The sequence below is a fragment of the Micromonas commoda genome, chromosome 3 (genome assembly GCF_000090985.2).
Source record: "Micromonas commoda chromosome 3, complete sequence".
NCBI lineage: Eukaryota > Viridiplantae > Chlorophyta > Mamiellophyceae > Mamiellales > Mamiellaceae > Micromonas > Micromonas commoda.
Genome location: NC_013040.1, coordinates 1,567,135 through 1,588,240, shown reverse-complemented (window position 1 = coordinate 1,588,240; position 21,106 = coordinate 1,567,135). Strand labels below are relative to the sequence as shown.

General features: G+C 66.3%; 8 protein-coding genes across 8 annotated transcripts; 3 read left to right on the top strand and 5 right to left on the bottom strand.

Annotated features, from left to right (window-relative positions):
- Positions 1-53: 53 nt before the first annotated feature.
- Positions 54-1,583, bottom strand: MICPUN_113757 (predicted protein; the record flags this gene model as incomplete). The annotated part of the gene is made up of 1 exon (XM_002500680.1): positions 54-1,583. The coding sequence occupies one exon, from the start codon at positions 1,581-1,583 to the stop codon at positions 54-56; it is 1,530 nt and encodes a 509-aa protein (XP_002500726.1).
- Positions 1,584-3,113: 1,530 nt separating this feature from the next.
- Positions 3,114-5,530, top strand: CYCD2 (predicted protein; the record flags this gene model as incomplete). Its single annotated transcript, XM_002501111.1, has 4 exons — positions 3,114-3,677; positions 3,824-3,899; positions 4,220-4,324; positions 4,481-5,530. The coding sequence occupies 4 exons, from the start codon at positions 3,114-3,116 to the stop codon at positions 5,098-5,100; spliced, it is 1,365 nt and encodes a 454-aa protein (XP_002501157.1). The 3' UTR covers positions 5,101-5,530.
- Positions 5,531-5,573: 43 nt separating this feature from the next.
- On the bottom strand, positions 5,574-7,059 carry MICPUN_57387 (XRCC2 DNA recombinase; the record flags this gene model as incomplete). Its single annotated transcript, XM_002500679.1, has 2 exons — positions 5,574-6,844; positions 7,011-7,059. 2 exons carry the CDS (start codon positions 7,057-7,059, stop codon positions 5,574-5,576), a joined length of 1,320 nt encoding a protein of 439 aa, XP_002500725.1.
- Positions 7,060-7,802: 743 nt separating this feature from the next.
- On the top strand, positions 7,803-8,823 carry HY1 (heme oxygenase). Its single transcript, XM_002501110.1, has one exon. The coding sequence runs from the start codon at positions 7,832-7,834 to the stop codon at positions 8,711-8,713; it is 882 nt and encodes a 293-aa protein (XP_002501156.1). The 5' UTR covers positions 7,803-7,831; the 3' UTR covers positions 8,714-8,823.
- A 647-nt stretch (positions 8,824-9,470) lies between these two features.
- MICPUN_80274 (predicted protein) lies at positions 9,471-10,141 on the bottom strand (the record flags this gene model as incomplete). The annotated part of the gene is made up of 1 exon (XM_002500678.1): positions 9,471-10,141. A coding segment is annotated over one exon (671 nt), but the record flags the coding sequence as incomplete, so codon positions are not given.
- Positions 10,142-12,447: 2,306 nt separating this feature from the next.
- On the bottom strand, positions 12,448-15,246 carry MICPUN_65643 (predicted protein; the record flags this gene model as incomplete). Its single annotated transcript, XM_002500677.1, has 3 exons — positions 12,448-13,185; positions 13,306-14,044; positions 14,642-15,246. Coding segments are annotated over 3 exons (2,082 nt in total), but the record flags the coding sequence as incomplete, so codon positions are not given.
- A 2,098-nt stretch (positions 15,247-17,344) lies between these two features.
- Positions 17,345-20,252, top strand: MICPUN_57383 (hypothetical protein; the record flags this gene model as incomplete). Its single annotated transcript, XM_002501109.1, has 2 exons — positions 17,345-17,577; positions 17,717-20,252. 2 exons carry the CDS (start codon positions 17,345-17,347, stop codon positions 20,190-20,192), a joined length of 2,709 nt encoding a protein of 902 aa, XP_002501155.1. The 3' UTR covers positions 20,193-20,252.
- A 38-nt stretch (positions 20,253-20,290) lies between these two features.
- On the bottom strand, positions 20,291-20,908 carry MICPUN_57382 (predicted protein; the record flags this gene model as incomplete). Its single annotated transcript, XM_002500676.1, has 1 exon — positions 20,291-20,908. The coding sequence occupies one exon, from the start codon at positions 20,906-20,908 to the stop codon at positions 20,291-20,293; it is 618 nt and encodes a 205-aa protein (XP_002500722.1).
- Between the last annotated feature and the right edge of the window lie 198 nt (positions 20,909-21,106).

The following is a 21,106-nucleotide window of genomic DNA, read 5'->3' as shown; positions in this document are numbered from 1 at the left end:
TCGATGACTCGTTTCAACTCTCAGAATTGTACGTAAGTGTTATACTTTTCCAATCAGTCCGGGTCGCACAGCGCGGCGCGAAGCCCGCGCGTGACGCACACGTCCCGCGGGCACGCCTCGTACCGAACGCTCCACGCGAGCGGGTCCAGCATCGGCAGGTAGTCGTCGTCGCCGTCGTACCCGTCCTCGTCGTCCTCGCGCGCCGACCCGTGCAACACGCAAAACCTGCACCCCGACGTAGACGACGCGTCGAGAGAAGATCGATCATCGCCGCCGGGAGGCAAACCGACCGAAGCGCACCCCTCGCGCCGATCGCGATGATGTCTCGTCCCGCCGCACGAGGCGTCCTCGAACTGGAAGCGCCCGCGACGCGCGTCGCGTGCCGGAACGTTCGCCGCGCACGCGCCGACGACCCGCGCCGCCGCCCGGTGGTGACTGGTCGCGCGGTGACTGGTCGCGCGGTGACTGGTCGCGCGGTGAACGTGACCCAGGCGCGAGACCGACGCGTCCGATCCCGACGTCTTCTCCGCGTCTTTTTCGCGCGTCGTATCGGGTCTCCTCTTCGACGCGCGCGAGGCCACACCGTGTGCGCTCCTCGACGCGCGTTCCTTCGTCGTCGCCCGGTGGCTCGCGCCCGCTCGGTGACTGGTCGCCCGCTCGTCATCGTCCGGCGCGTCTCCGCTTAAACGCCTCTCGTCGAGCGCCTTCGCGAGTGCCTTCGCGAACAGGTCCCGAGGGACGACGTGACGCACGCCCCCGTTCTCCTCCCTCCGGTGACTCACAGCCCGGTGACTCACCGCCGTCTTCGTCCTCGTCGCCGTCTTCGTCCTCGCCGCTTTCGCCGTCGGTTCCGCGCTCTCGACGGCGAGGTCAGGGTCCGCGTCGGCGGCTCGTGCGCGCCAGCTGTGTCCGGCCAGAGCGCCCGCGACGTTCATCGGGTCCAGGGCGTAGAGCGTGCACCCGGCGACGGCGCACGCGGTCAACAGCACCGCCGTCGCGGGCGTCACCGCGCGTCGTCGTCGACGTTCGTCGTCACCATCGGTGTTGACTCCAAACTCTCTCGTGCTTGCTGTGCGATGCGTGCGGCACGAGACGCTCTCGAGCAGCGACGTCGTCTCGTCCGGCTCGGTGACGGTATCGCCGCCGGACTCCGCGCCGGTCCCGACCTCCGGGTCGAACTCGAAGTCGTCGGAGGAGACGTGCGCGGACGACGCGTCGGTGCCCGAGCGCCGGACGCTGAAGACGTCGCGCCGATCGTGCGCGCGCTTCGTGAGCAGCTCGGCGGCGATGGAACGCGCCACCTCCCGCGCGTCGACCGCGACGCATCCCTCCGCGAACGCGCTCGTGGACGTCCGCGCGGCGCCGTCGTCGGACGTGCACGGATCCGTCCCCGGCCACCCCGCGGGCTCGTCATCGGAGTCGACGACGCGAATCGATTGGTGAAGATGCGTCTCCTTCACCGCGGGCATCGCCGCCGCGACGCCCTCGTCCGGACACGCGCGGGGCGTTTCCGGGGCTCCCGCCTCGCTCCTCGTGCTCGTCGAGCGCTTCGACGCGCAGCAGCGCATCGCCGCCGCCCGCATGGCCTCGCACCGAGCTCCGCTCCGGAGAGGCCGCGGTCCGTTATTTGTCCCGTGTGTCCGCCGGTGAAACACCCTCGGGCAGTCGGGAGGAACGCAGTCGGAATGACGACTATCCGTCGACGCTCGCGGCGCCGCGGATGGTAGCGTTTTTTATCCGTGGATGCGACGGATAGGTGCACTGATAAGACGCGGTCGGTTGATCACCCCTCTCTCCACGAATCACAGCCCCCGGTTTTTCGCGAAGCGACGCACCGCTTTTCGAAAGGCAGCGGGGCTGGCGAGAACCGTCATTGTTGGGTTAACGCCGAACGCGATCCCGCCGAAGGCCACGCGCACTTTCGACGAACTCGATCGGCGCTTTTACCGATGGCCTCATCCGAAATCGATCGGGCAAAGTACTTTTCACCGGCGCTTTTCGGTCAGTGAAAAATATCGCCCCCTCGAATCACGGCGAGATTCACCTTACGTCATTCCCATGTCAGCAAGGTTAATATCCGTGCCAACCTGGCGGGAAATTCAAAATATCCCAATTTTCGTCGTGACACACCGACCGTACCAACAAACAGTTCGATGAATCTAATTACCATAAAGAATCGGTATTTGTGCGTTCAACACCGTGTTGGTCCATCTGATTCTGAATCGACTGATTTCTCCCGTGCTAGAGTACTGTCTGGCAGAACGAGGTCGAATCTCATTCATCGATTCGGTGAAACGCACGGTCAACAAACCGTCGCCCGCTCGTGTGACACAATTCGGAATCAGCGCGAATCTCATCGCATCTGTCCTGTGTTTGGCGGGGCCGAATTTTTGCACTCGCCCTTTCCCGTCCTTTCGTTGGGTTAAAAAACCAAGATCATTGGCCGAGAGAAAAGCTGGGGTCATTCAACCCGACGATGTGGCGATATGCTGGCCATTTCTCATGGTAAAAGGGTTCAGGCCCCACGAAAGCGAGAAGGCCCGACGAGTCGGAAATCAGTGTCGATTTTTTGGCGCGCGCACAATCGTGACTGAGCGTCATACAGAAAACTCCCCATCTCCCCCGCCGGTTCGATATTCCGGCCGATTTTTTTCGCGGACTGCTCTCGCTGTCGGAGAGGGTCGCGAGAGAGTGGGAAACGACAAAGTCAGACTGCCTTTCCATACAAAAAGTGTTGTAACACGCTCGCGCGGTGGAACTTTCGGGCCGAAACGTGAATTCACTTTCACGCCCAACTTCGTGCGATCGGGAAAGGTCTCGCCATTGGGAAGCACACGCGGGCGGGAGACGCAGCGAAAGTCGAGTTGGGTGATCGGGGAAGCATCTCCGAGACTCGATCCACGCACCCGCGCACGCACACGCGGGGAAGCACGCGCGCGGCGATCGCAGCGGCGCGACTGACGGCGCGACCCTGCACCGGGAAAAAACAACACTCTCCGCTCTCCGCTGAGAGAGGAGACGAGGAGGGTAGACCCCGCTCCGTAAACGCGCGACTCCCGACGCGCGCGCCGCCTCCGACGGTAACGCACCGCTCGGCGACGTTCGACAACACCATGGCCAACATGTTCGGCGCGGTCGATTTCGGGTTTCGCCCGATCCGGCCCGACGAGGACTCCCTTCACTCCGGCCCCGCCGCGAGCACCGCGACCGCGATGGACTGCGGGTCCGGGTACGATGTCCGTCCGGAGCCCGCGGGTTCGGCGGACTGGCTCGAGACGGACGCGCTCAGCGACGACGATCTCTTCATCAGCGACAACGAGACGTTGCCCGATGCCACCGGCTTCGGCGCGAGGCAGCGCGAGCTCAACGAGGCGCAGGCCGCCAAGCTCGCCGCGGAGCGACGACCGGCGCTGCGGTCGCCCTTCCGGGGAACCACCCTCGCCGAGCTCTGCGAGCGATTCGGCGACTGCACACCCGCCTCGGCGACGCCGTGCAACGTCTGGTGCGAGGTGCTCGAGACCCTGCGCGAGCGCGAGCGGACCAAGCAGCGATGGAGGCTCGACCCCAACACCGCGCGGCACATGAAGTACCGCACAACGCTCATCGAGTGGATACTCGAGGTGTGCGCTGACTTCGGGTTCGGCCCCACCACCGCGGACCTCGCGGTGCAGTACATGGTGAGCTCTTTTTTAAGATCCCGGCCCGACCCACCACCCGTTCTACCGCGCTCGCGGCGCGCGCGACCCCGGGTTTGTGCCCTCGACGCCCCAAAACGCCTCTGAACTCACCAAACTGACGATCCATCGCCTCTAACCCGCCGCAGGATCGCGTGCTGAGCAAGGTTAACGTCCCGAAGACCTCCCTCCAGCTGGTGGCGATGTGCTGCCTGGAGGTTGCCGGTAAGTGTCCGGCCGGACAATTTTTTCTCCCCAGCGTTCTCCCGGTTGGTTCACTGGGCCGACTTTTCGACGCCAAGGGTCGTGGGCTTTGGCGGCGCCGCCATCGACGCAGTGGCGCGATCGATCCGGCGCCGTCGCGCCGATCGGCAGATCCACTCACGATCTACCGATCCACGTCGCCCCTTTTGCTCGATCGCTCGATCTCCTCGACCTGGCGGCGCGATTGCGCGCCGCCCTCCCGCCTCCCGATTCCCAAAAAAAATGTCGTCTCGTGAAGCATCTGTTCCCTGACGATCCCCGCCTCCGCCCCGCGACCGCAGTCAAATACGAGGAGGTCGAGCAGGACGTTCCGTCCCTCCCCAAGCTTCGCAAATGCGCCAGCAACGTGTACAGTTGCGAGATCATCAAGAAAATGGAGCTCGCGGGTGCGTGCCACCTTCCCCCGACCCCGCGAAGCCCTCGGGCCCCTAACCGCATCGCTCGTTTCAAACAAAAAACAAACTTACTCCGCCACGAAGGCCGACGACGCGAGCGCTCGACTGACGACGATCCACCCCACGTAACTCCCTGTAACTCCGCAGTGCTCATAGAGCTCGAATGGGATCTCGCGACGGTGGTGTCCGCGCATTTCCTCGAGTCCCTGTTCGCCGTCACCGACGGCGGCACGTTTCCCCACGACGACGTGGGCCCCGATCGGCACTGGACGCATCAGTGCGCCGCGCCGCTCCAGAAGCTGTGCTGCTACCTGCACAGCATCTGCCTGCAGGATGCGCACCTGGCGGCGACCGCCACGGCGTCCAAGCTCGCCGCGGCCATCATCGCCACCGGACGACTGCAGCTGAACATCTACCCCGTGTGGCCAAACGAGCTCGCCGTCGCCGCTGGCTACCAGAGCGACGAGCTCGGTCCAATCATGTCCAAGATTCTCGCGCTGTACAAGGAGGCGATGCCCGCGGCGCACGCGACGCAAAACGCGGGGATGGGTTACGAGATGGCCGGGGCGTTCGACGTCGGCACCGTCATCTCCGCGATGCCGGGAGCCATTCAGGTGCACGGCGGCGACGTGGGCGACGGCGTGCTGCGCGACGGGGGCAAAGACGGGCGAGAGTTTCTCACGCCGTCGCCCACGGGACCGCTGGACGCGTCTGGGTTTTTCGACGAGCCGATGGAATTTTCCGCGGGGACGGCGGTGTACTGCTGAGCGGTGGTGATTGGACCTCGAGAACGCGCACGTGGATGAGTTTGAATCGAATCGACGTCGGATTGGGAAGCCACCCGCGTCGCGTGGCGCCGCGACGCGTATCACGCGGCGGCGGCGGCGCGGGTGGCTACGGTTTGTGGGTGAGTGGGTGTGGCGGCGGCGGTGTGATTTGAGTTTCTTTTTCTGGGACGGGTGAGGAGGGGGTGAAGAGGGTGAGTGATGAGAGGGAGCGCCGAGAGACGAGAAACTACTCGCGCGTCGAAGCGGGCGACGAAGGATTCGTCGCCGCGTGGGCGCCGCGCGAGCTCTCGGCTCGCCCGTCTCTTTGGGGATCGACCGAAGGAGGTCGCTCGAACACGCAAGTTTTACCGACGAGTCGCGACGACGGCGGCGCGGCTCGACTGTTGTAATCGTATCTTACTTTTGAACGAATCGCGATGTGTCGTTGACTGGCTAACTACGTCTAACTAAGTCTATCGGCACTGTATCCCGCGATCGCCGACGACGTACCGCGCCCCGGGCCTCCCACGCGGCAGCTCCCACCGCGCGGCGAACGCCACGCCGTACCCCCCCGCGCCCTCGAACCTGCTCGCGACGACCCGCCCCCGCCGATCCCCGCCGCCCCCGCCCCCGCCGCCGCCGCCGCCGCCGCCGGGAATCGAACTTCCCGGGTCCGTTCGCTCGACGTCGAGCACCAACCGCTGCGTCACCGCGCTCGTCCACTGCTGCGGAAGGAAGTCCCTGTGCTCCCTCGCGCGATCCGGCGGGACGACTCCGCGTTGCATGCCCCGGTTGAATCCCGCGTCGAATCGACCCGGTTTAGCTGTGCCGCCCGACGACTCCGACGACGACGTCGCCTTGGTCACGATGATCGGCGCCCTGCACCGTCGGCTGAGCTCCATCAGCCGCGCCGCGGACGCGTGGTGCACCGCGCGCAGGCTCAGCGGCGCGCCTTGCTCGGCTCGGCTCGCGCGATCCAGCCAGTAAAACGCGGCGACGTTGTCGACGAGCAGCAGCCTGCGACAGCCGCCGGGAGGACGGACTCCCGAAGACGCTCCTCCGACTCGTCCTCCGTGGATGGAGACGTCATCGGGTGGGGTTGGATCGGGCGTGAGCGACTCGTTTTCCCTCGCCGCGCGCTCCCGCTCGGCGAACACGCGCTCGCACACGGCGAGCGACTTTAAAAAGTCCAGCGAGCAGTGGCACCGGAGCGTCTGAAAACGTCCCATGCACTCCACGTACACCCTGTCCCGTAGGGCGGATCTATCGGCGTCGGACTTCGGGGGCGGGCCCTCGTCGTGGCCGTACGGGTGATCCCATCGTCGAGGCGCGTCAGCGGCGGGGCGCCGTTCCCGTTGCGACGACGAAGGGTGAAACCCGGGGAACGGATTATGCTGACTCGAGCCATCACGTTCATTCACAGCTGTCGAGTAAGCGCGAGCGGATGCTTCGTCGACGGTGTCGCGAATCTTCGCCGTCAGGATCTTGATGAGGCGCAGAGTGTCGAACTTGCCGTCGAGATCGATGAGCAGGACGGACGCCTCGCATCCCCCGAACGCCACGCCGCCGCGTTTCCGGGGCATCACCGCGTGCACCGCGGCTTGCATGAGGATCTCCGTCTTGCCGCTGCCGCCGACGCCGCAGACCTCGAGCAGTTGGCCGGGCCGCAGCGCGCCGTGCGCGTCCACGAAGGGAATCCCCGTCAGCATGGGATCTGTCAGTACCCTGGCGAGCAGCGCCGCGCCTGCGCGGGAAGATACGCGGGGAGATACGCACGGGTCAGCGCGGACGGAGCGGGCGACGCGCGGGGTTCAAAACTTTGAAAAAATCTGAGGCGAGCTCCGAGCCGAGAGATGCGCGCGCCGGCGCGTCGAGGCGCGCGCGTTCGATCGGACGCTGTGAGTACGCACCGGTCTCATCGGGAGCTAGAAACGCCAAGGCGGCGTCGACGTCGGCCATCGTGCCCGATCGACCCGCCCCGGCGTCGTAATCTGACGCGCACCACGAGTGGCCGAGACCTCGGGCGACGTGGTCACGGGGTCAACTCCGAGATTCCTGTTTTGTGTCGACCGACCCGTTTCGGAAAAAGAACGAGATATTTCGTAAAAGAGAAAATATCTCGGGGATTCGTTTCGGAAAAGTCGTATCACACTCTCCACGGTTTATTCAGGGTTCAAACTCGCCATATAAAATTCGGAGAGTCGGACAAAGCGTATCGTGAAAAGCGCGCCCAATCAAAAAGTGAAGCTCAAAAGCGCAACGACAATTGGCGCCAAAAATTTAAATTTCATCCAAAATCAGATAACGCTCGGTCATTGGAAGTTTCAAAGCCCTCCTCTCGATGTGGCTTCCATTTCCTGCACACAACTCAGCCAGAATCCGATTGACCCATCGAGAGGAGGACAGCTCGGCTCGCGAGAACTCGTGTTTCGCGGTTTAAATTTTGGCGGGAGCGCAATTGACCGTTAGACCGTCGTTTTCCGGTTCCGGAATTCCCCCGGCCGGACACAGCCGCTCGAGGAAAGGGAAAAATGGTCGGTTTCATCGCTCGAGCGATGGTCGGACCTTCAGGCCAAACAACCCCAAACATCCCGAGTGACGTCGACGCACGAGTTTTCCCTTCGCAGAGCGAGTTTTCCCTTCGCGCTGGTGAGCGTGTTATCTTGAACCTTCATCGGACGCGTTCGGCACTTCCGAGTCCCCCCACGAGACCCGTCGAAACACGGAGAGGATGTCCACCTCGCACGCGTGCCTCAGTCCTGCGGCGGCGTACACCGCACGCCGCGTCCCCACCAAGACCGGCGCCAAGCGCGGCGCGTCGTCGCCCGCCGCGTCCAGGCACGCGACGACGTCGATTAGGGCGCAGATGGGCCACGGCCACGGCGAGTCGGCGGCGGGCGGCGGCGGCGCGGCGACCGCGCACGGCCACGGCCACGGCGCGGCGATGGGCGATCGGCGCCCCGGAGAGAAGAAGGGCTTCGTCGAGGAGATGCGCTTCGTCGCCATGAGGATGCACACGCGCGAGCAGGCGCCCAAGGAGGGAAAGGCGGAACCCGCCAAGGAGGCCAAGCCGATGGCGCAGTGGCAGCCCACGAGGGAGGGCTACCTCAGGTTTCTCGTCGAGTCCAAGGCGGTTTACGACGCCATGGAGGCTATCGTCGCGTCGGGCGCGTCCCCGATGTACGGAGACTTCGTCGACACCGGCCTGGAGCGCGCGGAGGGACTCGCCAAGGACATCGAGTGGTTCTGCCAGACGTACGGCATGGAAGCGCCAGTCGCCGACGGCCCGGGCGCGGAGTACGCGTCGTTCCTTCGCGACATCTCGAAGACGTCGCCGCCCGAGTTCATCTGCCACTTCTACAACGTGTACTTCGCGCACAGCGCGGGCGGGCGCATGATCGGCCGCAAGGTGAGCGAGATGATCCTCGACGGCAAGGAGCTCCAATTTTACCGGTGGGACAAGCCCGGCGGTCTGGACGCCATGATGACGCGAACCAAGGCGAAGCTGAACGACGCGGCGGAGAAATGGAGCCGGGAGGAGAAGGACCGGTGCCTGGAGGAGACCGGCAAGTCTTTCGAGCTCTCCGGCAAGCTCCTCAGGCTCATCGCGTGATCCGTCTTAGGGGAGAGAGAGAGAGAGAATGACGGGCGAGCGTTCGTTTCGGCGTCAAGAGTTCGTCTCTTCGTAAAGTAACTGAGATTTGATTCGTTTATACATCGCACAGCGTTTCGCGTCACGCGCGCGGCGGCGTTTCGTACGCGCTCGTCCCCGTCATCCGAGCGACCGGGCGCTCCTGCGACTCGGCGACGCCGGCACGATCGTAACGCTCGGCCGCCCCGGCGACATGAACGCCACGGGCGACGCGCCTCCCGGGACGTAATTCGGCCCACGCGGCGTCCCCCCGTCCATCGCGCTCCCTCCGATGGCGCCCGCCATGGCGCCCTTGGTCCGCCTCGCGCCCACGCCGTCGCCAGACTTCTTGCTCCACTTCACCGGCGCATCCTCGTCGGAGTACCCCGCGCCGTTCACGCCGCCCGCGCCGCCGTCCAGAGCCTGCGCCGACTCCAACGTCGAATTTGGAGATCGTCGGCTGGTCGGCCGGCTCGACCCGACACCGCGTGATCCTCCACCCGCGCGCTCGTCGCCGTCGTCCGAGTCCCCGGCGCGCATCAGACCCGCGACGTCCCTCGTCAAAGACGATACGCTCGCCGCCCCCATTCCGGCACGTCGCGCTGCTCGTTCCTGCTCCTGCGCGTTCGCCCGTTTGCGCCGCTCCGTCATCTCCCGCACCTGCGCGCGCGAAAACTTCGCGTGCGGCAGCGGATCGGGCAGCGGCGGCAGCGGCTTGGGGGTCGCGACGGGGCCCCGGTTAGTGTCCAGGGTGCCGAGGAAGTTCTCCACCGGTTGCAGGTAATCGCGGTAGTAGCTGAAGTAGTTGTGCGTGCCCTGCGTGGGGTGAAACACGCACGGCAAACCGTTGGCTTTGCGAACGTCGCGCAGCACCTCGGCGTGTCGAAACGGGACAACCTCGTCGGAAGCGCCGTGGATGATGAGCACCTTGCTTCGCAGCGCGCTCAGCGGCGTCCTGTTGTCCCACCGATCGCTGATGATGTTCGCCACCTGCCCCAACAGCGAGATCCCAACCTCCCTGACGGATATGAACGGCGAGTGGAGTATGACGCCGCCCACGCGCTCGCCCTCGTCTTGCAACCGAGCGGCCAATCGACACACGGGACCGCTCCCGAGGCTCCGCCCGAAGAGCACCACCGACTCGGGCTTGTACCCGAGATCGCTGACGAGGTACTCGTACGCGCACATCACGTGCCTGTCCACGCTCCGCTCGTACGACACCCCCGGTGACGTGCCGTACCCGGGGTACTCGACGAGTAACACGTTCGCCTGCCAACACTCGGCGTCTCTTTGGCACAGTTCGTAGATGTGGCCGATGTCGCACGCGTTGGCGTGGCAGTGGAGGATGGCGCGCGTCGCGGGCGCGCGCTTGCACCGGACCATGACGGCGGGAAAGTGGTAGCCGCTCATGCTGTCCAGGTAGACGCAGTCGGCGGGCGACCACGGGTGCACGCTGCGAGGTACATCACGAGGGAGAGGGGGGGGTTAATTGCGGATCAGGAGATGTTCTTTTTTTCTCGATCACAACGTCTAGACGTCGGTGCGAGCCCGGATCGAGGTGTGGGGAGGGTGGGGTGGGATGGGAACGGGGCGGCTCGCGCGTCCGCGCGCGGCGATTTCGCGGCCGGAATCGGGTGCGATCACGCGCGACAGTCGTCACCTCGCGGACGAGCCGAGCGCGAGGGCGCGAGAGCGGCGCGATCGGACCGTTCGCGTCGCGGCACCCTCGCGACGGCGCGCTCGCCGGGAAAAAAGGCGCGAAAGGGAACAATTTCCCGCAGTGCGGTTCAGTGAGAAAATAGTGCGCGGGTCTCACCTCTTCGAGTACGACGGCGCGGGCGCCTGGAATATCGCCTTGTTGATGAGCGACACCTGCTCGGCCCAGGACGATTCGAAGGGATCCTCCCCGAGGATCTTGTCGAGCTTGTTGTTCTTCTTGCCGCGCCCGGCGCAGAAGTTACCCCACATGTTTCGCGCTCGGAAGGGCGGGACCCGACGTCAAACTTCGCAAGATGCTGCTCTGCCAGTGCGATCTCCCCACGTTGCCGCGAAAGGACGGGCGGGACGCGATTGACGCGCCGCGCGGCCGGTCGACGCGCGGTTAACGACGCCCCCGAGCGATCACCCGCGAGGAACCTCGAGCGGAGCGAACCTTACGGCTCGTTTCGCCGCGCGACGAGGCGCTCCGGGTCCGACCGACGCGTCCTTTCGCGCGCTCAGTGGCCGGGCGAGAGGGGGGCGTGTCGAATCTGTCGAACCGACCCCCGCGGGAATCGCGTGACGATCGGCGCGGCGCCGGGGGCACGGGCGGGTTCACGCGCCGCGGTTGGTCGTCCGCGTTTCCGATGAAGGGATACGACGGGTCGAATGAGCTCTGAGGCTCCTCACACGCCCGCACGCGCGCGTCGTCTGTGCCGAGTCCTTCCCGCCTGCGCCCACATTCGACTCTTGGAAATACGCGACGCAACTCGACTCAAACAATAAACTGGAGATCAACTCCGTATTGTTGTCACACTGATTATCGTGTGGCGTTCGAAGTTTTGGAAGTCGGTTGACCCTGTCGGTGGCCTCACGCTGAAAATGGGAAAAAGCAAAACGGGATGACTGCGAGGCCATTGGTGTCCACGGAAAATCTGAACCCGGTTGTGGGGACGGGACACTGCCGGGGGACAAAAATCAAGAGATCCGATATTTTGGATTTCCCATGATTACTTTGCAAATGATTTGAGAAACATTCGTATGGAAAACAGTCTGCCAGTTGCAAAATAAATTGCGCCAGCTCATCAGAGAAAAAATCTATTCCACGTCATTATTTCGACATCTCGGAGTACGTGGCAAATAGTCAGGATATTCACGGATTGAAGGCGGAATTTATTTGTCATTTTTGCTCGGTCTGCCCTCAAAAATTCGGCCCAAAAAACCACGTGGTTTTGGCCGAGTTCCAACTAAAAAGTCCCTGATGAGGCGTCGGCGATATAAAATAATGAGATTTATGCGCCAAGCGTGAACACTCGACTTTGCTGCGTAAAAACACGAACGCCGTGACGGAACTAATCGCCGCCGCCCCTCCCCGACGACGACGACCCGAACTCCCTGACGAAGTTCCCGTCCCCGTCGCGCCTCAGCCCGCCCCTGCTCCTCCTGTTATCGCCGAAACCCGGCCGCCCGCGACGTTCGCCGCCGCCTCCCCTCGCGCCTCGCCTCGCAAACCCGAAACCAGCCGGGCCCCGACCCGTCCGTTCCCCACCCTCCCTGAACCCGCCGCCGTCCCTCTCGAACCCGCCCGCGTCCCTTCGCGGCCCCTCGCGGCGTCGTAACGCCTCGAGCGTTTTCCCGTCCCTGTTCTCGACGATGTGCAGCGTCGCGGCGACGGCGTCGACGAGCGCGAGCTGTTCGTCGCTCAGTTCTCGCCGGGGCGCCATCGCCTTGTGCGCCAGCGCGGCGTAGAGCTCGCGCCTGACGTCCACGAGCAGCTCGCTGGTGTCCGCGCACGTCGATCGAACCAGGATCCAATCGTCGAGCACCGCCGCTCCGATGGGTTCGTTCGCGAGGGCGATTGGAGCATTCGCGGACGATTGGGGCCCCGCCGATTGGGGATCCGAATGTTGATCCGAATGTTGATCCTCGGCGTGCGCTCCGGATGGGGTCGCGTCGAGGGCGTCGGGATCCCGTGGAGCCGGGGGACTGAACGCCACCTCGGGCGGCGGGGCCATCTTCGTGCCCCCGAACAGCACGAGCTGCTCCGGGTTCACCGCGCTGCAGTCCCTCAAAAACACCTGCGACGACAACACCATCTCGCGATAGAGGAACCACTGCGGCAGCGCGGCGAGCTCGCTGCGACGTTTGGGCGGCGCCCTGGCGAACGAGACGGACGCGGGATGCAGCCCCGCGTTTTCCTCCAGACGCGTGCGCATGACTCCGAAGTGCGCCATCGATCGGCGGGCGGCGAGATTTCCCGGCAGGCCCGTCGTGAGCACCGCCAGCGTGAGCGGTTCGTTACCCGCGTGTCTGTTGACCGCGGCGTCGCCCCGCAGCTCCCTGTTCCGTCTATCGTACCCGAGATCGTCCCTCCGCACGAGCCCGGTGCGCACGAGCTCGTCCAGGAGCTGCGACCGGAGCGACGTCAGGTTCTGCAAGCCCTGGATCGATAAAAAGTTGTCTCTCGCCCACTGGCACGCGCCGTCGAATCCCTCCTCGGCGAGCACGGCGCGCCACTCCGCGTACGCCCTCAGGACCGCGAGGTGGTCGGATCGTTCGCTGAACGACCGCCGCGCGCGCTGCGCCTCGTCGCGCATCCCGGTGGGGACGATGAAGGGATCCCTGGAGGACATGCAAGCCGCGGCGGTCAGCACCGGATCGAGGCACTGCGTGACCACCCCCATGATGAGCATGCGACCGGTGGCGGGATCCAGCGGAAGTTGCGAGAGCAGGCTGCCCAGCGGGGTGAGCACCTCCTTGATGCCCGGAGAGGGTTCCACCGACGACGATTCGGGGTCGGGTGGGTCGGCGAGGTTGGCGTTTTCCTCCGCCTCCGCCCGGCGCCTGGCCCTCTCGAGAATCGATCCGTCAACCTCCGCGATGGCGCCCAGCGTCTTCAACCGCTCCATCGCCAGCGTCACCGTCTCCGTCGCGGGCGGATCCATGGCCTCCGCCAGGAACGCCTGGACCCCGGAGTTGGTCATCGAGCACGTCTGCAGGCACGTCGCCTCCAGCGCGGTTCGTTGAATCTCCGGCGTCGGCCGTTCGGGCATCGCCTCGAACATCGCCCTGGAGTAGAGCCTGTAACACACACCCGGGGCGACGCGGCCGGCGCGGCCGGTGCGCTGCGTCGCGGACGCCCTGGACGTGGACACCGTGCCCATGGTGCTCATCGCCGATTCCGGGTTGTAGCTCATCTCCCTGACCAAGCCGCTGTCGACGACGGCGAGGACGTCGTCGATGGTGACGGACGACTCGGCGATGTTGGTGGCGAGGATCACCTTGATCTTTCCCGGGGGCGCCGGGTTGAACACCAGCTGCTGCTCTTCCTGGGGCACCTGCGAGTGCAGGGGAATCACCTGAAGCGAGTCGTACTGCTCCGCTGGCAACGACTCGAGCGTCTTCATCGCCTCCTTGATCTCGTCCCAGCCCGGGAGGAACACGAGCACCGAGCCTTTCCTGCCCTTGGCGAGCTCCGCGGCGGAGACCTGCGCGGCAACCTCCGCGGCGAGCGCGACGACCAACTCCTCGCGCTCGCGCTTGTCCGCGATGCCGCCGCGCTTCCCTCCGCCTCCTCCCCCCCCGGACATCTTTCGAGCGCGCCTCGCGGCTTGCCTCGCCGATCTCGACGTCACCGCGATTCCACCCTCTCGGCGCATCTCCACCGCGCGTCGCAGCGTTCGGACCCTGTTCGCGAGCCGCCCGCTGCGCCCCTTCACCCTGCGCGTGGAGTTTACCGACCCGCCTCCCTCCACCTCGACCTCGAGCTCCTCCCATTCGCTCAGCTCGTCCACGTCATCGTCCACGTCATCGTCCTCGTCGTCGTCGTCGTCCTCGTCGGCTTCGAGCGCGTCCGCCGCGCGCTCCTCGGCGAGCGCCTCCTCCAGCTCGCGCTCCAGAAGCTCGTCCTGCGCCTCGAGCAGCGCCCTCGCGAGGGTTTCGCCCAGCTTATCCAGCGCAAACTCCGGCGGCTTTTGCGACTCGTCGGAGGATAGCAGAGTCTCCGGCTTGTCCGGATCGGTTTCCAAATCATCCACGTCTGACGTCGCGGACTCCCAGTCCTCCTCGCAGTCCTCGTCGTCGTCGTCGCACAGGCCGGACGCGAGGTCCTCCAGGTAGAACATCTCGACCGGGTGCCTCGGTTTGGTGGGCACCGAGAGCAACGGCGCGGCGGATCCGGCGTCGGCGGTTCGAGACGAGACGTCGGTCGACGCGAAAGAATCGTCCAAAACGTTCGACCGCGCCTTGCCGTCCTCGCCCCAATCCAGGCCGCCGCGCCTGGCGAAGTAATCCGAGAACGACTCGGCGTCGAGCGTGGCGGACATGAGCACCACCCTGAGCTCCGGGCGCTTGCGAAGCAGCGCGCGCAGGAGCACCAGCAAAAAGTCGGTGTTGATGTCGCGCTCGTGCACCTCGTCGATCATGACGTGAGACACGCCTCGCAGGCCCGGATCCCGCATCAACCGCCGGAGCAGCACGCCCGTCGTCACGAACTCGACGCTCGCGCCCTCGTCCCTCGGCGCGCACCCGTGCAGACGCACGCTGAAACCGACCGAGTTACCCGCGCGCTCGCCGCGCTCCGAAGCGACTCGCTCGGCGACGGAGACGGCGGCTATGCGTCGCGGTTGCGTGACGATGATTCGGGTATCCGGACCGACGCCGCGTTTGATGGCGTCCTCGAGAATGTACTGCGGGCACTGGGTGGACTTACCGCTGCCGGTACCGCCGGACACCACCACCACGGGGCTCGTTCGCAGCGCCTCGCAGAGCTCCGCCTTGATCTTCGCGATGGGCAGGGCGTCGCGGGTCTCCCGCATCTTCGCCTCGGGCGAGTCCGGGTCCGCATCCGCGGCCATCGCTCGCGCCGCCTCCTCGGCGACGAAGCGCTCGTTGACCTCCCGCCTCGTCGCTTCGTCCAAGACGGGTCTCCTCGCGGGGGCGCCGGATGTGGCCTCCTTGCGTCTGCGGTATCCCCCGTCGACGGCGTCGGCGGCGGTACCCCCCGACGAGTTCGAGTTTGAGTTTGCGTCGGTAATCGCCTCCTCCTCCTCCTCGGCTCGGAGCATGTACCGCTCCATCGCGCGCTCCTCCGCCTCCCTCCACGCGCGCATACGCGCGTCGTGGTCCTCCGGCGTCCCCATCGCCTCGATCAGCGCGTACATCGCGTCGTCCGGGAGCGGCGGGACGCGCAGCGCCGCGACGCTGCCCCCCGGCGAACGCTCCACCAACTCGCGCAACGCGTCGTGTCTTCCGGCGCCGACGACCGCGCGCAGGACGCCGCCGTCGACGAGGGCGCCGTACGCGGCGTCCTCTGCCTCGCCCTTCCCGGAACCGACGCCGACGCTCTCCACCTTTTTGCCCCCGTCCACGTACGCGGACACCGTCGCCTCCCATCGGGCGCCCTTGGCTTTGTACTCGACGCTCGGTCTGGACGAGTTGACGAGCTCGAGCATGAGCCTGCCCTCGTCCGCGCGTTCCTTCTGTTGCGCCTTGAGCGCGTCCTTGACCATGCGCACGACATTCGGGGGATCGTGCGGGTCGATCGCCCCCGCGCTCGCCGCCCTGATGGATCGAAACGCGTCGAGAATCGCGAGGCGCTGCGCTTGCGCCTTGTTGAAGTCCAAGCCGCCGCCGTAAATCTCGGTGACTCGCTCGCCCGCGTGCTTGCCGGTCCCGTCGACGACCGCGGCGGCGCCCACGCCGTCGGGGCCCGCCGCGCGCGCGTTCGCGACGGCGTCGCCGCTCCGACCGAGGATCCCCAGCTCCCGCCACGAATCCGGAACGGTGATGGCCAGCTGGCAGCTAAACACCCTGCGGTGCGGCGGGCCGTGCGCGTCGAAGCTGACGTGCTGCCGCTTGATCGCCAGCGCGGTGCACATGTTCTGGTACGTCTGCTTCGCGAGTTTCATGGCCTCGCCGTCCGCGCCCAAGGGGTCGCGCTTCGTCAGGAACGTCCTCCCGGATCGGGTCTCCGCTGGGACGACGTAATCTTTAGCCGGTCGAGGTTTACCGCCGCGGGCGCCGCCGCCAGCTGTGCCGCCCCGGTTGGGGTTACCCTGCCGCTTGGGGCTCGCGCCGCGACCGCCGCCGCCGCGACCGCCGCGACCGCCGCGACCGCCGCCGCGACCGCCGCCCCGGCTGCCGCCCCTGCCGCCTCGTCCCCGCGCGTTGACGGCGCCTCTGCCGCCCCGCCCGCCTCCTCCTCCTCGCGACGAATCGTCGCCGGCGCCCCCGCCTCCTCCTCCTCTCGCGGTCGCGTTGCCGCGCTTCTGGGCGGTTCGCGCCCCCGCGGCGCCGCTCGCGTTACCGTCGGCGCGGACGATCATCGACGAGCGAAGGCGCGGGGTGACCGACCGCGCGTCGCCGAGCGACGCGCCGGGACGCGCGAAGATTGCGGACGCGAGTAACGAGCGGGACGGCACCGCCGCCGAGGGAGGGACGCTCGGGCGGCGAGCTCCCGCGACGAGCCGCGCGGGAGTCGCGCGGTGGCTCGCGATCGCCCGACGAAGCATCGCGTTCGATTCGGTCGTCTGGAGGTGGCGCGCGGCGCCGGCGCGCGCGAGCGCCGCGACGCGGGGCGAGCCGACGACGACCCCCGCCGAGGGCTGCGACATCTCGCGATAAGTGAACGTGCGTGCGGCGGCGAGGGCGATGCGTTTCGACTCCCGTATCGCACGACTCATGCACTGGAGGCTGCTGCCTCGAGCTCGCCGCGTGTGCCGGACGCGTCGGCTCGCGCCCGTGGCCTGTCTTCGATATCCGCGAGAGGACTCCCTTCACGTCCTTGCGGCTGGTGAGCGACGCGCTACTCTGCGCCAATCAATTATTTGCGCGACGTGTTGGGTTTTCGACGCGTTCGCTCCAAATTTGCACCTTTGATGATGCTCGTGCGTGTTTGGTTTGTAATTGGTGTTAATGGCCTATTTGTGTGTTTACGAGTGGTTTCAGTGTAGTTTTGGTGTCACGCACTCGTATTTCTCGTCAATGTCGACGACGGTCAATCTCACAACGTTTCAGTCGTCGACGATGACGGTGAGCCTGCCGCCGCTGCCCGAGGGGTGGCGGGACGATGTCGTGTACATGCTCCACGACTTCCTCGAGGATGCGGGCCTGGCGCAGACTCTGTGCGCGCTCGAGCAGGAGACGGGGTGAGCGACCGGGCGTCGTCCAAACACACGGCACCTCCCCTGCGGACCGTCTCGCTCGATGAGATTCAAAGTTCCCAAGGCTCCCCGCCTTCGCGACGACTGACCAGCGCCCCGTCACCCACCGATTCGAACATCGCAGGCACCGGGGTCCCGCCGCGGACCGGCTCGGCGACGACCTCGGGTTCCTCCGCCGGCTCTGCCTCACCGGCGACTGGCCCGCCGCCGAGGCTTTCATCGCGCCCACCGTCAACCACCCGCGGGTCAACCATCGACGCATGCTCGGCGCGCTGCGCAGGCAGGCGTTCTTAGAAACGCTCGATGCCGCCGATACGTCCGCGATGTCGTTCAGAGACGACGGCGACGTCTCCCTGGAGGGCGGAGACGTCGCGGACAGGCTCGTCAAGGCGCTGTCGGCGCTCGAACCGTACGTCGAGGACCCGAAGCAATTCAACGATCTGTGCTTCCTCTGCACGCTCGGCGCGGTGACGGAGCATCCGGAGTACGCGGAGTGGACGCCCAGCCGCGGGCGCCTCGCCGCGTTCGACACGTGCGTCGACGAACTCCGCGAGGTCTACGGCTCGATTCCGGACGGGCGCGATCACGAGCGCGTGATGGAGACGGCGATGCGACACGCGGTCGCACACGCCGCGCAGGTGTCGTCGCTGTCGGGCCGACGGCTGCCCCGGTCGGCGGGACTGCTCGAGCGCCTGGCGATCGTCGGGGGTTCGACTCCGCGAGGTGGCGGAGACGGCGTCCACAGGTTTTTCGCTCGCGAGCGGCGACGACGCGAGTCGAACGAGAACGCCGCGCCCGTGGACGCGACCTCCGCATCTGCGAAGCACCCCCGAGGGTGCGAGCTCAGAGGGACGCTCCCCACGTTCGTCTCGCGCAGCCTCGCCGCGGCGTGTCCGAATCGCGCTTCCATCGCGGTGACGTCCTTCCCGGCGATCGAGCGATTGGAGCGCATCAAGCGACCGGGGTTGCTCGGCCGTTCGTGGAACCCGGGGGCGACGCCCGGGGGCGGGGGCGGAGCCGGTTCGTCGGAGGGTCTCGGCGCCGCGCCCGAGGAGACGCGGGAGGCGGCGATCGGGACCGCAAAGGCGGTCGACGCGCGGGAGGACGGAACGGACGAGGAATTTGCCGACCCGGCGTGGGACGTGACCCCGGAGGAGACTGCGAAAGAGGCGGAATTCGTCGCCGACGGCTTAGCGTTCGTCGCGGAGGCTGAGGCTGAGGCTGAGGCTGAGGCTGAGGCTTTCGGCGGCGCAGACCCGGAGGACGAGGATGAAGACGACGACTTTAAAGTCGAGGACGGCATCGGCGCGTACGCCGCCGTCGATCCGACGCGGCCGCCGGTGTTTTACCAACCGAATCGAGAACCCGCGTGTGCCGACGCGGACGCCGGGATCCGTTGCCTGGCGTGGAACCCGCGAGGGGACTCGGTGTGCGGCGTGAACTGCGTCGACACGAACGTGCACGGTTCGAATCCGGGCGCCCCGGGCGGAGGAGTTTTCGCGTGCGCCACGAGCGGTCGCACCCTCCACGTCTGCACCGGCGCCGGTAAGACGCTGACGCGAGTGCGGGACGTCCACGGCGCTCACTCCGACTGCTCCATCTACGCGCTCGCGTGGGGAGGCGACGCGAACAACTCGCTCATCGCCACGGGCGGCAACGACGGGAGCGTGGGCGTGACTTCGCTGCGGTGGTCCGACGATTTCGCCGATTCGTTGCGGCTGGTAACGGCTGGTAACGGCTCGGCGAAGGTGAACCCTCGGGCGCATCGAGGCGGAGCCGTGCGAGGCGTCGCGTTTCTAAACCCGACGGCCGTCGTCTCCGGCGGTGGCGGGGACTATTCGCCCAGGGTTTGGGACCTCGGCCAGGACCTCGGCGGCGTCCGTGCGATGCCCGAGACGTGCACGCGTACGCTGAGGGCGCACGGGAGCGAGATCGTCGGCGTGTGCGCCGACTGGGGCTCGTTCGCGGGCGTGAGCGGATCGACGGAAAACTTTGCCGCCACGGCGTCTGCGGATGGCGAAGTTCGCGTGTGGGACCTTCGGGACGTACGTGCGGGTGCGCCGCCGACGCTGCGTCTGAACGCGCGGGGTGCCGCGGGTGGCGCGCGTCACACGCGTTTGAGCGCGCTGAGCGTTCGCGGCGAGCGGGTCGCGGTCGGGTACACCGACGGCGGCGTCGCCGTGCTCGATTTGCGATTCGCGTCGTCGTCGGACATCTCTGGAAATGTGTCTAGAAGTTCCTCGTCGTCGTTCGACGCCCACGACGACTCCGCGGCGGCGGTGGTGTGGAGCGACAGGTTCCACGAGGGCGAGTGTCGAAGCGTGGACCTCGACCCGTCCGGTAAGCTCCTGCTCACCGCGGGATTTGACGGCGTATGCGTGGTGGTCAACGCGGCGGATGGCGTCAACGCGAACGTGGCGGAGTACGGCGACGAAGGCGCCGAGGTCGTTCGTGACGGCACCCCCCGCGGGTGCTACTGCGGGCACGTGGATAAGGTTGTGAGCGCGAGGTGGAGGCCGGGGACGCGCGACGGGGCGGTGGGGTTCGCGTCGTGCGGGGTGGACCGGACGGTGCGGTACTGGCACGCGGCGGCGCGCTGACGACGGGTATAATACCTTTATTTTAAAAAGTCGGTCGGTTCGACGGTACGATCGTCTAAAGCTATCGTCTGACCGCTCCATCACGCCGATACCGTCGCTCACACGGTACACGTCTCGTATCCCATGCAGCAACCGTTGAAGTAGCTCGAGTCGTCTTGGGTGTACACGCCGACGACGGCGGCGCCCGCGGCGCACAGCGCGAGGGGCAGGAAGATGAACTGAACAAAGTTGACCGCGTTGTACGTTCCCGGCCCGCACCCGTCGCGACTGCCGAGGCCCCACCTCTCCACCCGGTCTTCGTCCGTCATCACCCAAACGGAGTGCGCCAGCCACAGGGCGCCCATCCCGAGCAGCACGCCACCGAGCGCGAGCCGCGAGTCCTTGATCCTGTCGCGGACTTTAGTGCGCTGAGCTTCGGTTATGCAGGCGCAGGTGTGGTTGCGCACGTCTCCGTACTTCTGCGCGCGCGTGCACAGCTCGCACTTCCCTCCGGGCTTACTGAAGCATCCTTCGCCCGCGGGGGACGGATCGTTCACGCTCATGTGTCCGTATTTGCAGGCTGAGTAGTCCAGGGGGGACGCCGTGGGGTCAGCCAGGATGGCCGAGTCGACCGGGAGGTAGGCGCCGCACACGGCGCTGCCCTTGTTGGCGTGGACGCCCGGTGCGAAGCTGACGACGAGGATCGTCGCGAACGCGATGGATGCGTGGAAGCGCATGCCGACGGATGGAGACGCGCGCGCGTGGACTGTGACGACGGCCGTGTGGGGTCAGGACAGTTAACGGTTCTGTTTGTCACCGCGACCCGAGCTGCTCGGCACACTGGCTCGCTTCCCGCACTCCGGTTTCGTCCCCAGCGCTGCCCAGACGTGCGTGGACGAGGATTCAGAACTCACACACGGGAGTCGCGGTCAACC

Coding starts and splice junctions, on each gene's coding strand:
- HY1 (XM_002501110.1), top strand. CDS start 7,832: ATGTCCACCTCGCACGCGTGCCTCAGTCCTGCGGCGGCGTACACCGCA.